Source organism: Engraulis encrasicolus, chromosome 9, assembly GCF_034702125.1.
Source record: "Engraulis encrasicolus isolate BLACKSEA-1 chromosome 9, IST_EnEncr_1.0, whole genome shotgun sequence".
Lineage (NCBI taxonomy): Eukaryota > Metazoa > Chordata > Actinopteri > Clupeiformes > Engraulidae > Engraulis > Engraulis encrasicolus.
Genome location: NC_085865.1, coordinates 33,791,442 through 33,809,207, shown reverse-complemented (window position 1 = coordinate 33,809,207; position 17,766 = coordinate 33,791,442). Strand labels below are relative to the sequence as shown.

At 41.7% G+C, this 17,766-nt stretch overlaps 1 protein-coding gene across 1 annotated transcript; it reads left to right on the top strand.

The window, feature by feature from the left end:
* The first annotated feature begins 3,310 nt into the window (after positions 1-3,310).
* LOC134455123 (uncharacterized) lies at positions 3,311-12,493 on the top strand. Its single transcript, XM_063206172.1, has 6 exons — positions 3,311-3,359; positions 3,767-3,920; positions 4,023-4,183; positions 4,542-4,745; positions 5,389-5,570; positions 6,480-12,493. Exons 1-6 carry the CDS (start codon positions 3,314-3,316, stop codon positions 12,021-12,023), a joined length of 6,291 nt encoding a protein of 2,096 aa, XP_063062242.1. The 5' UTR covers positions 3,311-3,313; the 3' UTR covers positions 12,024-12,493.
* Positions 12,494-17,766: the final 5,273 nt, after the last annotated feature.

Genomic DNA, 17,766 nt, shown 5'->3' with positions numbered 1-17,766 from the left:
CCTGTTGTCCAGAGCATCTGATCATCATGTCCATCTCTGTGTTATTTATTGGCCATAAAAAGTGAGTATGCTCTATGTGACACAGATGTGTCTGTGAGAATGAAATGTTTAATGTTCAGGTTAAAGATCTTTTCAGATCACAGAACTTTTCAAACTAAAACGGACTGAACCAAATCAAATATATTTTGGATCTCTGGTGTCAGTGTTTGAGGATAATTGACATAGGTTAGGTCAGTGTGTCTTACTCTTCCGCGGACCTCAGTGGACTAGGCTACTTAGATGTTGTGAACTGTTGGCAAGCAAACATGTGCAAATGCACAAAAACGTTTTGAACTTGTAATGCATTTTTTTGTCTTACACACCTCCTTTGGTCAGGTGAGTTGGATGAGGATCCCAGAGTTACCAACTTTAGAAAACAAAAAAAGCTACCGCACACTGTCCTCATTTGCAAGTTTATCTGTAACAGTGACCCAACTAAGACATGCCTTCCTATCAATGTCCCAAAAACAAAACAAATATTTCCAGAGTGAAGTCTGCTTGTGACAAAAAAATACACAGGGGTGAGGGAAACCATTTTGACATTAGACATGTGTGTTCAGTCACGCCATGTTTCAGAGAAGAATACAGCATAAATCCTTCATTGTCACTATACACAAGTTGATTAGATTTTAAAGCCTGACTTTAAGGTTCACACAATAGAGTGTAAATGTAAAATGTAAAAAAACAAATAACGTAGGCTACTGTCCTATAAAGAACATTTATACAAACTCAAGTATGCACACAACAGATAACACTGACTTTCAATCATTTCAGATGAATGATGCACCAGCGTATTGCCATAGGGCCAAAATAACCTTGCGTCCTCGACTCCTCATCCAGGTTTGTATCTGTTCCCGTCAGTATGATGGATCCTCTGCAGAGAGATCAGCAGTGCAGATAAGTGGCTGTTTGTTATTATATTCTGTATGTGCCCATTGTTTGTCTTGTGAACGACGCATCTGCCTCACCTGAAAGGTATGTTCCATCCTGTCCCATGGTGAACAGTCAATAATAGAAACAGCCTCTGTATCATGTCATATGTATACCCCAGTCAAAACAGGAAATGATGTATTACTGTGAGATGTGTGATAAAGTGACCATCACCAAAGTAGTGGGTGTGCTCTGACCGCCACGCCAACAAGCCTCTGGTAAAGTGTTCAGAGCTCCTGGTGGCGGCAGCACTACATCACTACCCTTCACCATACTAAACTGTACAATTCTAACATATTCAACTCTGCAAAGTAGAGTACAATCACATGCATTTTCAAGGAATTGTTGGGGTGAGAATAATTGGGAGACAGGTGTTATGGAAATGTATTATTTCTTCTTCAAGGGTTTTTTTTTCCTTCATAACATTCACTTGAGTTGACTGGTTACATGTTTGTATAACTTCTTTCAGTGTGAGGGTATGCTTCTACAATACATTTTATTTCAAGGCTTTTGATATATTGTCACTAGGGTGCCAATAATCTTGGAGGGCACTTCATGAATAACAAACACACGAACGTCCACATTTCGGTGAACATAAATGCTGCTTAAAAACAATTGAGTATTTTAGATGACAAGGCTTAATGTGTGACTATTAGGCTAAAATGTGTCCCATATCTTTCATTTTAAAAATAAAAATAATATATAATCATGGCCCTGCTTGAGAAAGCACCCAAATGACTGGTACTCTGCATGGCTCAGTGTTTTCTGTGTTGTTTTTGGATTTCTTAAGAACATCTAACATATTTCTCTCACATAATCTGATTTGGCAACATTAAAAATAATAGAAACATTAATCATGGCGTACAATGATAGGCTACAGTAACAGTAAACAGTACATACTTGACTTGACTTGATCTGAAGACAAGCTTTCACTGCTGCACTGTGTGTAAGAATTCATCCCCAAGACTAGAGGCATAGAATAGAGGCATGCATTAAACTGTATGGTTTCCATTTAAAAGAGCAATCAGCTGTGTAATGGTTATGTAACAAGAAGTCCAACTGCACACTCTGACTCAGGCAATTCCATCTAAGCACATACACGTAAACGACACGTAGAGTACAGTGGGGGCATTTCCTGGTTGATTGGTATTCTGATTTAGGATGACATTTGGCTGGGTCAGGGTCAAGGTCATTGTCAACCAAAACAATAATTGTTTCTGTTATGATGTTTGATAAACAAAAAACATAGCACAAGGCAATTATGCAGTACATAATCCTACCCAGATTCCAATGAAGTGAATCAGAAATTTCTGTTAAATGGAAACAATGCTGTTAAATCATGAGGGTAACAAAGATCTTTATGTTTCACCTCTATTCTTGAGGATGAAGTGTTACACAGACTATACAGTAGTGAAAGCTTGTCTCTTACCCCTGGCACACCATGTCAAATCATATTATATTATACTGTATTATACATAACTGAGCTGACCTACCTTTTTTTGCACTAGAATGTGTTTTTTTGCTCTTACTTACCCACATTTTTAATGAAACAGCTCAAATCTCAAGAAAATGAATGCAGCGTATATGTCGCTCCAGGACACAATGAGTTAAAGGTTTATGTAGCAAAAGTACCTACTATACAGTCTGACTCATGCAACTCCGTGTGAGTACATTCACGCACACAATGCAGTTAGGGCACATAGGCCTATCACTAAACTGCAGTTTAATTTCAAGCATGTTGGACCCATTCACCAAGCATACAGCATGTTGTCAAACTGCACTCTTTTTTTTAAACAAAAACTAAAAATCAATGTACGTAGGTCAGTTCAGTTACTGTAATAGTCAGGTAGTTCGTATAGGCCTAGTATCAGGTGAGGTAGATAATATAATATAATATAATATAATATAATATAATATAATATAATATAATATAATATAATATAATATTCAAATCAGAATGTAATTCTACATATTTGTTGTATGCAAATCCTTAAAAAAGTTAAAATCAATTGATAAAAATCAAGTAAGAACACATCAAGTAATTCTATTGTACAGTAGTATTACCTATAATAATCAATTATACAATCTTGCCCACATTCCAGCTTAGTGCGTGACCGCGTAATCTGTGTTTATGCTTTCCTTTTGGGAATCACCAAGGTTATAGTACAGTATTACAGGCAAGTGCACGTGGATGCATGGCAACGTTCCCTGGAAGATTAAATTCATATTGACCGTTAAATGGGTTTGTTTAATGTTTAACCAAAAGGGAGTCTCCAGGAGCGTACTTAAGCAGCAGCGGTAGTGGTGTGAAAGACAATCACATGGTGGTTCTCAACTCAGCAAGATGGATGATATTGCTGTAGTCGGAATTGGATGCAATTTTCCAGGGGGTGAGAAATATGTTTGAATAATACAGTCGATGTTTGATATTGTTTTAATTAAGTTTTTGATTGATATGTAATTGTATAAACAAAAGAATATTTTGACCTCACCACCTTTTAATGCCTCTTTTTTTTATCTGTAAAAAATGTATGTACCAGTAGAAATGTAACCTAATGAGTGGGTATTCCTATCATTTCTGATTTTCATAGTTGTTTCTCTTGTGCATTCTGACATGCATAGCTTGTTTTCCATTACAGTGACACTGTTATAGCACCCACTGACTTAAGTTTAATATGGTTATCATTATTATTATTATATTATTTAATATTCAAATAGGTGTTGTGAATTATTATCAAGAGCTCTCTATTATTTTTTACAACAATTATACATTTTTGACCTGCACACATTTTGACAGGCGAAGGACTTGACAACTTCTGGAAGGTTCTAGTGGAAGGGAAGAACTGCACCGTCGATATTCCAGATGAGCGATTTGACTGTTCTCAGTGGTACGACCCTGATGACAGCAAACCTGGCAAGATCCGGACAAAGAGGGCTGCCCTTATTAACGGGTAAAAGCAATTGCATGTAAAATGTAACACTCCCAATTTCATTTTAGAGATTTTACATGTAGTGACATGCATATAGACTGACATGTTTTGTTTTGAAAACAGATTTAATGAGTTTGACCATAAGTTCTTTGGCATCACGGAGGCAGAGGCAGACTTCATGGATCCTCAGCAGAAGCTGCTGCTTCAATGTTCCTACAGAGCACTAGAGGATGCTGGGATACCCATGGAGAAGGCCAGCGGCACCAGGACAGGAGTGTACATAGGTAATCTTTTTTCAACCTTTATCCTCTGTAGAAATATCTATTGTATGCACACTGCTCCGCCAATGGAATGCCTAACTAATCTTTGAAAAGACTTTGCTGTCATTCAATTGTAGTCCAACTACTGCACTACTATGACATAACATGAAGTCTTTAGTAATGCCCATCTTGATCATGGTCATGTAACAACAACCTTATAACAGAGGGCATGTCTTCTTAACACATCTTCAGTCATCTTGAATCAACAGTTATTCACTAAGATACTACAGCATCAAACTCAATGTAGTCAGAGATTTTAACACAATTAATTGCGAAGAAAGAAAAGGTGTTTTATACTTTGCCCAAATCTGTCTCCTTATAGGTCTCATGAACAAAGACTTTGAGATTCGCATGAGTAGAAACGCCCAGATCATGAACCACTACTTTGCCACGGGCACGGCCATGAGTGTGGCAGCCAACAGGATCTCCTACACGTTCAACTTCACCGGGCCGTCGTTTGCTCTGGACTGTGCTTGCTCCTCCTCCATAGTAGCCCTTCACTCTGCCTGCCAAGGCATCAGACAGGGTAAATGCAATACACTTAGTTTATGTTATGGTCTTACTCAGAGCTCTAAATCAACTTTTTTCGCCGCCAGTCAAAATGGCTAGTAAATGTTAATCTTCCTAGCCGAACACAGACTCTAATGGGTCAAAGTGGCTAGTTAGTTGGTCTTTTCTACCAGCCGAACTGAAATTTCACCAGCTTTTGGACAGTTGGCTGGTGTTCATTTAGAGCCATGGTCTTACTGTTATGTGTTCACCTAATGTTGTCATGGTAAAAAAACAGACCTTCATATCTAGCATGCAGTGCAGTGTCTTGACTTACTGAATTAATTAACTAATTTATGTTCACCCCAATTCTATGGTCTCGCCTTATGTTGATCTAATTTTGTCATATTCAATGAAAAAAAAGATATAGATATTTTCACGGTTGTGATATTCACCCAACTATTTGGTACCCAGTGTCATGAATGAGAGAATGAATCAATTAATTATTGAATCCCTCTGCTTCAGTTAGTTATTACATCAGGTTTGGAATGGTAATAAGGCACACAGGAAATGTAGACAGGGCCCATAAAAATGCCCAGGCCTTTTTTTTGGTCCCAGTTCAGTCCTGCATGTGATGGTCATTCGTCATGCCTTGCGTTCACTCAATGTTGTCATCGCAGGTGACTGTGACATGGCTCTCTGTGGAGGTGTAAGCTGTCTCTATGAGCCAACCACCTTCGTGGCTCTCAGCAAAGCCAAGATGATCTCACCTGAAGGCACCAGCAAACCATTTTCCAGCAAAGCAGATGGATACGGCAGAGGAGAAGGCTGTGGCATTGTCCTTCTAAAGCCTCTTAAAAAGGTATGATACATGTTGTACTGTAGTGTACAAACCATCACAGTTTACTTTTGAATACAATATTGAAAGTTAAGAGTACCGGTTAATACATTGTTACGTTTTTGTTATTACTAATTTACATTACACTTAGCTGACACTTTTATCCAAAGCGACTTACAGTTATTTTAAGTACATGGTATTGGTTACAGTCCCCGGAGGACTGTGGGTTTAGGTGCCTTGCCCAAGGTATGCTATTTTTGTTTTGAAAATGTATGCTACCCATTCATAGATTTCATGAATTTGTACTAAGTAATAAATTAATATTTACTACTGGTCTGATCAAAGAACAGTTACTGTGAATTGTAATGTCTAAGATGACAGGTCATTCAAAGTGGTTGACATGGAGTAGATCCACCCTTTCATGTATTAAAAGTGTATATTTCCATGTCAGAATTAATACTTTGAAATTGGTGTTTGTGGTAAATATTCATGAAAGAGATTATATTTGTGAATTGGCAGCATACATTCTGGAAATAAACAGAAAAAATACCTATACTCTACCTATAAGGAAAATGTCCACATGTCCTTCAATACCAACTGATGATTCCGCATGAAATGCACTGTATGTTTTCCCTTTTGATGGGGTCACCTTGAATAGTATCTTCTCATAGACTTTCTTCCCTGATGCAATCATCGACATGGCATCAAACGGAGGAAAACACAAAAGAACACATCCTCAATTGTAGTTTTATTGTTGTGTTGATTTTATTTTACGTTTCATGACCATATGCTGTATTTTAACATGTTGTGTACAGTATATGAAAGACATTTAGCTGCTTTGTTATCTGAAATGTCCTATAAATAAAACTCGCCTAACCTTGCCTTGCCTGGCCAATTAATAAGGTTGAAAATAATCTACTCTGATATATACAGGCTTTAATGGATTCTGATCACATCTGGGGTGTTATCAGCAAAACGGCCGTAAACCAGGACGGCCGCACTGTCACCCCAATCACCAAGCCATCCATGGTCCAGCAGGAGGAGCTGCTCTCCAGACTCTACTCCACAGAAGATGACCTGGCCAATGTCCAGTACATAGAGGCCCATGGCACTGGAACACCAGTAGGTGACCCAATAGAGGCAGGGAGCATCTCTAAGATCATAGCCAAAGGTAGACCAACAGGGTCAGGGAAAATTTACATGGGTTCTGTGAAGGGAAACATCGGACACACAGAATCAGCAGCAGGTGTAGCAGGGCTAATCAAGGTTCTATTGATGATGAAGCACGAGACTATTGTTCCCTCTGTATTCTACACAGAGGCCGGGGCTAGCATCGACGCTAAAGCACTCAATGTCATAGTGCCTTCCCAACCTGAGAAGTGGAAAGCCCCAAGAACGGGGAGGGCAGCTGGGGTAAACAACTTTGGCTTTGGGGGCACCAATGCGCATGTGATTGTCAAGCAGTACAACCAAGTGCCACACTCAGATGAAGAGGCAAGAAAATCACAATACATTTTCGTCCTCTCAGCAGTGTCAGAAAAGTCTCTTGTCAGCACAATGGCAGACATGGCAGAACAGCTAAACAAAGACCCCACAGCTGACATCCAGGCTCTCGCATACACATCAGCGTGTAAGAGAACACATTTGAAACACAAGTACAGGAAGGCATTCAGAACCTCTACCCTGACAGATGTAGTGGCACAGTTGAAATCAAGTGCTGGCAAAAAGATCATTCCCTCCAAACAAGATGCAAGGTTGGTGTTTGTCTTCTGTGGCAACGGTGTTGCATACAAAGGCATGGGCAGTCAGCTCCTGAAAGAGGAGCCTGTGTTCAGGCAGAAGATTGAAGAAATTGATGCTGTCTTCCAGCGTTACCAGTGTCTGAACATAGTAGATGCTCTTGGGCAGGAGAGTGGCAGGGACCTTGATCTGTCAAAACCAGATGTTGTTCAGCCCCTGTTATTCGCTGTTCAGGTTGCTCTTGATGCCCTGCTGAAGCACTGGGGTGTCAGGCCAGATGCCGTTTTGGGCCACTCTGTAGGAGAGGTTGCTGCTGCTCATTGCTCTGGCCTGTTGTCCCTTGAGGACGCGTTGAAGGTTGTATACTACCGCAGCGTGCTGCAGACCAAGGTCACTGGTGGGAAGATGCTTGTTGTCAGTAACATGGCGGTGACAGATGTCCTTCGACATCTGCCCACATTTTCAGGGAAGATCTGTTTGGCCGCCCACAATAGTCCTACATCTTGCACTCTCTCTGGTGATGCAGCCTCCATTCTGGCGCTGCACCAAACATTGAGCAACTCTGCAAACAGCAATACGCTGTTTCTTCATGTCTTGGATGTCCCTGCTGCATATCACAGCCACATGATGGACCCAATACTTGCAGAGGTAGAGCACAGCATAGGCACTTTGCAAGCAAACAAAATAGAGGCAGAGTTGTACTCCACGGTGTCGGGCAAAATGGCTGACAACCATGACTTTTGCACTGGCAGTTACTGGTCCAGGAACATCCGTGAGGCGGTAGAATTTGAAAAAGCTGTAACAGCAGCAGCCAAAGACAAGACAAACACTGTGTTTGTAGAGATAGGGCCTAGACGGGCTTTGTACAGAAACATCCTGGAGACGGTGGGAAATGACCGTATTGTCCTGCCATCAGCGCAACCAGAGAAGGATCACGAGACACTGCTTACCACTTTGAGCAAGCTGTTCGAGTTAGGTTTGAATGTTAACTGGCAAGAGTTCTATGGGGGCAGGCAGATCATTCCCACTGCCCTTCCCAGGTATCAGTTTGACAGTGTTAAAAAATCAATGAACTTCCCATGTGTATCAGAGGACACAGCAAGACACCATCCTGTCCTTAAACAGACAGGAAATGGGGCAAATGAGTTCAATTGTGAATTGTCTAGTGAGGAGCTTTCCTATCTGTCGCAGCACAAGAACAGTGGGGTTCCAATCCTCCCAGGAGCCTTATATGTTGAGATGGGCCTGGCATCCTACATTGCCAATGCTAAACCAACTGCACCGCTCACCACGCTACAGCTTGGCATCAACTTCTTGAGTCCGTTTCTTTTGACCAAGCGTCAGCCTGAGCTGAAGGTGTCCCTTGAGCCAGCTGAGCACGAAACACTCTTCAAGATTCATTCTGGAAGTACAATCTTTGCTTCAGGGAACGTTGAGCGCAGAGCAGTGCAGGCAGTGGATGAGAGAAACATCTCAATGGACTGCATTTCCAAAAGATGCACGTCTGTTGTCAAACCTGACGAGCTTTATCGGAAGTTAGACATGGGAGGGTTCCAGTATGGTGGTGTCTTTAGGAACAAGGGGGACATTTTTTGTGGGGCGGAATTCAGAGAGGCATATTCGGTTGTGAATGTTCCAGAGGAGTTGCTGGGCCAACTACACGACTTTTGCATCCATCCAGTTATCCTGGATTACCTGCTGCAAATGACACTCGTCACAAATTCCCAAGGAAATGTGACTAGGCCAGGTTTTCCGGCAGGAATTGGGAGCATAGTTGTCCTTGAGCCCCTGCAAGAGAAAATGGTCATTTATTTGAGGGTGACTGACGATACCAATGACCACTTTGAAGTGTGTGGCTGCTTTGCAGACACAGAGGGTAGAGTTCTTGTTGAGGTAAAACATCTTGTTGTCAAGTATGTGGGGAGTCAGTCTCACGTTGTGGATGAGTATTTCTTTCACAACAACTACTGCAACATTTCAGAGGGCTCAGAGCTCCCATTCACAGGGAAGGCATTGGTATTTTCAGATCAAAATGCTATCTCAGGCGCCCTGAAGCCATACTTGGGTGTTAGCTCAAAGTACATCCCCTCAAAACATGCAAGCACTCTGTTGAAAGATGGGGTGGCTGCACTGTTCGAGAAGTTGAAAATCTCAGATGTGAGAAAGCGATACACAGACATTTTGTTTCTGTGGGGCAATGAGGACTTGTCCAATCAGACATCTGATGATGCTTTGACAAACATGGCAAGATGTTGTGAAATCTTCCGGCAAATTGTTATGGAACTGAGAAAGATGCATTTCTCAAACTCTGTCAGAGTAGTCACTTGTCAGTCTTCAGAGACCACAGTGGAACATGTCAGTGCAGGATTTGCACTAACGGGCATGGCCAGATCGTGTGCCGCAGAGATAACCACCTTTACTTGTCAGCTGGTAGACATTGACTCTGCCTCAGCCAAAGACATCAAAGCCCTGTCTCGTGTCCTGGCCTCATACCCTTCCAGGGAATATCCAGAGTTGGTGGTCAAAGATGGGCAGATTCTCCAGCCACAGATTGCTCACACTGCCATGCCAGGTGCAGTCGGCCAAGAGAAGAGGGCCCTGTGCTCAGAGGAAAAGCTCTTCACTTTGCAGACAGCAGACCCCTTTGAAATGACCAGCCTCTCTGCTGTTCCCGCTGATGAGGAGCCAAGGCAGATGCCTGAGAAAAGTGTTGAGGTTGAGCTTGATAAAATCTGTGTCCACTCGTCAGACTACTATCCAGTCAGCGTCTCTGACCACAAGTTTGGTCAAACAATTTATTGGAACAAACACTCAAATCAGAGCCATAATCTCCTGGCTCTTGATTTCAGCGGTGTTGTCACCTCCGTGGGGAAGGGCGTGAGTAAGCTTAAAGTTGGAGACAAAATTGCAGCCTGCTACCCTGTCGCAGCTTCTTCCAAAGTCTTAATACCAGAGGATGCTTGCTACAGAACAAAGAAACTTCCATTTTTGAAAGACCTGCCATGTGTTTCCTACTACCTGGTGGTCTGGCAATTACTGCACTCGTATTTGCCAAAGATGAAGTCACGTGGCAAGTTAGGCATCATCACATCTGTCCCTGACTCAGGCTTGGTAAAAGCACTGACCCTGATTGCAAACAAGTCCGGGTGGACTGCCTTTGTTTCCACTGAACTCAGTGGACCACTGCAAGACATGAACAAATTTGACGCAGTGGTCTTGTTGCCACCTTTTGATGAAGCTCTGGTCATGAAGGCTTCCTCAGTGGCTTGTGTTGAGAATGTTGTCGTCATTTGTGGTGGTAAGTCTTCATGTCCTGTATCAAAAAACATACTTTGTGAGGACAATGGCATTGCTTGCATTCAGACCCTAGAGATAGCTTCCATCCTGTCTAAAGGTGCTGTCAGGGCAAACCAGCCACGCATTTATAAATGGCTGAAGGCCTTGCACCTTGACAAGAAGGTTTTACAGCTCCCAGCTGCAACATTTCAGAGGGGCACAACCGGAAGCATTGTCCTTTTGCCATTGGATGAGCCAGACTCTTACTTTGGCATCAGAACTATGCCCATGGTGGTACTTAATGAAGACGATGGAAAGCATGCAATTTCTGACATTCCACTGCTTCCAAAAGAACACAGACTGTTCCATAAGAACTGTGTGTACATTGTGACCGGTGGACTCACTGGACTTGGGTTTGAGACAGTAAAATTCATTGCAGAGAGAGGTGGGGGGTACGTCGTTATTCTCTCCAGAAGCAGCCCAAAATCTGAGCTGCAACAAGAGATCAATGATGTGAAGCAGCAGTCTGGGGCTGTGATTGTCAGTTTGCAGTGTGACATCACAGTCACGGAGCAAGTCAACACAGCCATCAGTACCATTGAGGAGAATTTCCCAGCTTGCCCAATTAAGGGGATTTTTCACAGTGCAGTCGTGCTCCATGATGCCCTCATTGAAAGCCTTGACCAATCCCTCTATGAAAAGGTCTTGAAGCCTAAAGTGAACGGAGCACTGAATCTGCATAATGCCACCAAACACTGTAACCTGGAGTACTTTGTGTGCTACTCCTCTATTTCCGCTTTCATTGGGAACGCCTCTCAGACAAATTATGCAGCTGCCAATACCTTCCTCGACATATTCTGTCACTACAGAAGGAGGCTTGGACTTGCTGCGCAGTCCATCAACTGGGGTGCTCTGAACCTCGGCCTTCTGCTGAACAAAGACCACCTGCAGAAATTTCTGGAGGCCAAGGGGATGATGGTGATGGAGGGTCCGGATATCCTCCAGAGCTTGGAGCAGTGTCTCCCTTTGAACCGACCTCAGCAGGTGATTTGCAAGTTCAACTTCAAAACCATGTACCACCACGTTTTCACACAGAACCCCTCTCTCTCCAAGCGCCTGCTCTCACTGGTTGAGAGTGACCTGACGGATGCCGAAATGGCCAATCCAACAGCAGCGCATAAAGAGCTGCCCTTTGCTCCGCAGGAGTTTGTTAGGGCCTTAGTCAGTCAGACCTTGGGTATGGAGCAGGATGAGGTGAACGATGACATGTTCCTCTCTGCTCTTGGGGTTGACTCAATGTTAGGCATGACTCTGCAGAACGCCATCTTCCTGGAGAGAGGTGTAAATGTACCTCTTGTTAAATTACTGGATCCCAACTGTACTGTTGCTAGCCTGGCTGCCATACTGATGGAAAATGCACCAGAGGGTAGTGGAGACGGTAATGATCAAACAACACTGTAGATTGCACTTTCAGTGACCTGCCAAAGGACTTCTTAAGCATCTTTTGAGAAGTGATAATGACTATAATGATCAATTGCACATTGCTCATTAGTTTGATTGTATGCTAATTGCCACATCGCTTTTATAAATGTATTGAGAGAGGCAAATGGAAATTATACAAAATGATTTCACCATTGTTTTTGCGAAGGAAATGTAAAAAGACTATCATGTATTTTGGTAAAATGCTATTTATGCACGTTTAAAACTTTAATGCACTTTAAAACTGCATATACTCATGGTTATGTTTAATGTTGAGGGTGAACATCGTTTGCTCACCATTTTCAATCAGCACATGGTTCTAAACAGCATATTAGGCTATGTGTGGTCTCTACCACTTATATCACTTTACACCTCAAAATGTGGTAATTATATTGCATTTATTTGTAACATGTAAAGTGTGATGTTCATGCAGCTGTAATATTCTGTATACCTAAGTGTCACTGTCAATAAAACATGTTGATACTGAGATTAACTGTACCCTTTTGTCATTTTCACTGTCCCTGGAATTGCCTGCGTTCTGCAGAGTGTTTTTATTGGGCATTTTGTTGAGCGCAGCCCTATAGAGAATGGGCATTTTTTGTGAACTATATCAGTGGTTCTCAACCTTTTTTTCTAAATGCACCCCCTTACCTGTGCCCAAGACAAGCCGTGCACCCCCAACCACAACTTTTTCATGTTTATACGCACTAAAGGGTGATTTAAGTGAGTATTTACAATGATTCTTGCTTGAGACATTTATAAATAGCTTATATTCTTTAAATGGGGACCAAATCGTGTTTTAATTTGGTTTTGATTTGGCCTGATTCTAATGTTTGCAAACAGAATTTTGGTTGCAACCTCAACACAAACAAAATTCTGTGCACCCCCTGGAATCTCAGGTGGACCCCCAGGGGGTGCCCGCACCCCAGGTTAAGAACCACTGAACTATATAACTATATTATGCAAGTAGGCTATTGTAAGAAGATTTATTTAGGCAGAACTGCAAGCAATCAAAAAAGTGACAAAACACACACACACACACACACACACACACACACACACACACACACACACACACACACACACACACACACACACACACATATATATATATACAGTTGAGGACGATATTATTAGCCCCCCTCCTGAAATTAGACATCTCTCTTGAGTTCTCAGTGAGAATGACCATTATGAACCGTTTCTGTTATTCTGGAAACAAATACACTGATGGAGATCATGTCCAATGAGTTGAATTTGGATTTTTCCATTTTCACAATGAGTTTAAACAAAAAAGGGTAAAAATGTCAAGGACAAAATTATTAGCCCCCTTATCATTAATAGTCAATAGAGTGCCATTTATGAACCAAAACTGACATCAGGCACTTTGATTGTTAACTATGTTGGCACATGTCCTGCCAGGGATTTTGACCCATTTTTTCATTGCAAATAATTAAGCTGGTCCAAATTGCGTGGAGGGTGGACATTCATTTTCAGCACTCCTCAAAGACTATCTAAAGGATTGAGATCTGAACCACACCATGACCATGATTTTAGTATCCTTGAAGAACATTTGAACATTTTTGGCTGAAAGTTTTGGGTTATTATCTTATTGAAAGATCCAGAGAAGATCTTAGCTTCCTCTATGAGCATATTTTTGCATGGTCACCTTCCACATTCTATCATAATCTTCTGTTTTTATGGTGCCGTACACCCAAACAAGGTTTCCTGTGGCTGAGGCTGCCACAGAATGATACTTCCACCACCATGTTTAGTTGTGGAAACCATGTTATAAAGTTTGAAGGACTATCCCCTTCTTCACCTGACAGAAGCAGAATTCATGCATCAAAGCAGGTGCAATTGAATCTCATCAAATGAAAGCAGAGACTTTCAAAACTCATTTTTGACTTTCAAATGTTCAAAGGCAAAGCTCAATAACACTCTGATATGCCCCGCCTTTAGTAAAAGGGTTCTTCTGTGATGATGGCCCCAAAGCCCAATATGATGACAAGCCCTAACAGCTAGGGCTGCGTACCGAATTTCGGTCCGGTCCTGGCACCGACCGAAAAGCCACATAGTATCGAATATCAAAACAAAACAAAAAAAGCGGTGCCATATTTCGATACATTTTGTGCGTTTCAACAGTCCCTGTGTCAATAGTAAATCTGTGAACCAATAGCCATGTAGTCAGGTGAAATTGTCATTTGTGATTGGCTTCGAAGGACCTGGGTGGGCGGGACGAGCACGAGACATTTCATTCATTCAAAAAGTAGCCTACTAGCGTTTGTTTACTCGAACAGCTGACAGTTGGTGAGGATATGTTGTAGGCTAACTTAGTTGTAGCTAGTTGCAGTTAGTTGTAGTTGCAGTTGTAGCTAGTTGCAGCCCTGATAGACTTGCTGAGATCTAACGTGTGGTTAAACTTTGCTCGTGTGACTGGACGCAAATAGACCCAGATGCTCCATTTGTGACAAAGCTGTCCCTGCGAAAGACGGCAACACGACTTGGCGAAACATTAACGCACCAAATCAAGGCTAAGAGCCGAAAGCTGCGCTGAAATTTACAAGCCATGGACTAATGGACATTAAAAATATTATTGTTTGAAATGAATTTGTATTTGTTAGTAAGTGTTTCTTGAACTCTACAGAAGATTAGGCCTATATGCGCTGCTGCCCTGTTTGTCTCTTCAGGCAGTGCCTGGCGCGGGCGCGGCTCAATCAGCAGAGTCCTGTTCAGTTGACGTTGAGGCTGTATTGTGCTGAGGTGTTAATTTTGAAACATGTTCAACAACCCTTTTGTCCAACGAAGACGTGTGTGTTTGTGCAGTCATGATAATAGTGGTAGAACTACCGTCGCGCCAATCTTCCTCTGATGCTGTCGTTTTAAACCTCCTTGAGTGTGCACTCTCCTCTCCACTTGCGCACGGCTACTGTAGTTTTGATAATAATCAATGTGTGGGCGATCGCTAAGGGGTTTAATAAAGTGCGGAGATTTGAAACTTGTTCCCGCGGAGGGCAACGCTAAAAGACCCACTCGACATCCCTTCCATGCGATGCGTTAAGACAGCGTTAAGATAGCGTCTCCCAGACATCCCAAGTTCCAAAAACTTATTACAGGGAGCTGCCTATCAACCCCGGACACCCCGACCAACACATTTGCAAATCAGTGATACATTGTTTGTCAATGCCCTTTCTGTCGTCCAGTCTGTACATAACAGCCTGCTTTTTTTTTTACCCAGGACATTTGCAGGGCGCCCTACGAAGTGCACGTAATCTAGCCTATTTCAAGTACCCCACGCATGACGCACGAGTCATTATATTCCTCTTTCCCGCATTGGCAATCGAAAAAACGCGAACTTGCATAGTCTAAAATCAGGAATGCTTTATCTGACTCGCGGGCATCGGTGAGCCACTATCAAATATCAGGGAGACTTATTGGACTTTCATTGGGATGTCTGGTCTTCCCAATCTGCAGGTTATGTATGAGTCAAGCGGTCAGGTGAAGGAGAGCGTGTAGCTACGTGAATTCAAAAGCAAATAATACGCAGAAGCTTCGAGAGAGAGAGAGAGAGAGAGAGAGAGAGAAACCTGCACCTGGAAGTGTGTATGTGTCTAATGCTCTTTTGCTCTATGATGTTGAGATTACTAAATAATTTACATGGCTGATTTGGGTTTTGGTGGAAAATTAGTAACAACGTGAATATTTGCTGCAATAGGCTATCTAGTAATAATTTGTGAAATAACAAAAGCCCTAGCCTAGGTTTGCCTAGAGATTATGACAATAGTAGGCTACATAGCAATTGAAGTAGGCTACTCACTGATTGCTGAGCTAACTGTCATCCAACTGTACTCCTGCCTACTTACTCAACACCTAGGCTACTTAGAAATCATCTTCTATATTTCATTTGAACTGAAGATATATATTGAGTAATCTGTAATAACATTCTTTAAGATGACTGAAATGCACTCACCGTATGCACAATACTACTTGTGAATCAAAGAAAAGGGGGGCGCACCTTGCATCAATTTTTTCTTTATTTTTCTGTGCACACAATACTACTTGTGAAAATTTAGAATTTGATGATCTTATGGGTTCTTCATAATGAGATTAACTTCAAAACAACAGGTATCGAAAAACGGTATCGAAAAGCACCGGTATCGAAACCAAAGTATCGAAATTGGCACCGTATCGAAAAAAACAAAACGATACCCAGCCCTACTAACAGCTGTCTTTCTTGAAATAAAAACTCCAAGTGAGGCCAGGTCAATAACATTCATCTAGGCAGGTGTCCAATGCTTCTTTGGTCTAATGAGACTAAGCAGTTTCCACAGTTACACATAGTGGTGGGAGCATCAAGTTTTTAGACTGTTATTCAGTCTCAGACACAGGGAGTCTGGGTCTGGATCTGGATTGCTGGGTCCTCCAACAACATTGTAACCCAAAGTAAACATTTAAATTAGTTCAGAGGTTCTTCAAGGACACTAAAACCATGATACTGGAATGACCCGCTCATAGTCCAGTCTTCAATCCCACTGAGAGTCTGTGGCAAATGTCTATGCTCAGCATCCATGCAATTTGGACCAGCTAGAAAACTTTGCAGTGAAGAAATGGGCCAAAATCCCTAGTGGGGCATGTGCCAACCTAGGTAACAACTGATCAAAGTGCCTGTTGTCAGTTTTAGTTCATAAATGGCGTCATATTGACTATTAATGATCAGGGGGCTAATAATTTTGGCCTTGTCATTTTTGCCCTTTTTTGTTTAAAGTCATTGTAACGATAGAAAAATGCAAACTCAACTCATTGGACATTGTCTCCATCAGTGTATTTGTTTCCGGAGTAACAGAAACGGTTCATAATGGTCATTGTCACTGAGAAATCAAGAGAAATGTCTAATTTCAGAAGGGAGGCTAATAATATCGTCCTCAACTGTATATATATATATATATATATATATATATATATATATATATATATATAGTTTGTATAAGTGTCATGATGAAAAATGCAGAAGAAAAAAATAGCTTTAATTTCACTTCTCTCATTTCTCATTTTTCACTAGTTTTGTGAAATTCCTCGCACCCACGATGTAGGTGAGTTTCTAGGCCACAAGATGGCAATGTCTAAGCTGCATAAATCAAAGTGTTCGGCCTTCTTGTGATCTGTGGGAAATGAACAAGCTCAAATGGCACCTTTTGCCAGCAAAATATTAATGGTCTTGCAAACCTTTCATTTACCAAAATATAGTAGGCCTATAAAGAGTATACAATTTTGCCAGAGAGCAGAGTTGCCTCAACTGAGACTTTACCTCATTACCTCTTGCCAGTTTACCCAAATATGTAATAGGTTTGGAAAGTTTTTTTTCATTTTTTCTTCCTTTTGAGTGTCATGCATCTCTTTCGAGAGTAATTAAGGCCTCACCAGGGGCCCCTGGAATACATTGCCCAATCATGTTTGAGGGAACAATTATGGAGCGCTTCAATGCAAGTGCACTAATTGAATGACATAGTTTTGCGGTGAGAATAGGACACCCAAGTCATTAGCTGTCCTCCTTACCACCATCAACCAACATTATTTTGCTAGTAACCCAAAGGATGGACTGTGGATATCCCAAGTCCAACCGTGAGTATGTTTTATTTTACAAAATTAACTCAAAATATTTCAGTCAAATAACTAATAAAATGTTTTATCTATTATGCCAAGCAAAATACAGTAGGCTATCTTAATGACT

Coding starts and splice junctions, on each gene's coding strand:
- LOC134455123 (XM_063206172.1), top strand. CDS start 3,314: ATGGATGATATTGCTGTAGTCGGAATTGGATGCAATTTTCCAGGGG. Junction 3,360..3,766: donor TGGATGCAATTTTCCAGGGG/GTGAGAAATATG, acceptor ACATTTTGACAG/GCGAAGGACTTGACAACTTC. Junction 4,184..4,541: donor CAGGACAGGAGTGTACATAG/GTAATCTTTTTT, acceptor GTCTCCTTATAG/GTCTCATGAACAAAGACTTT.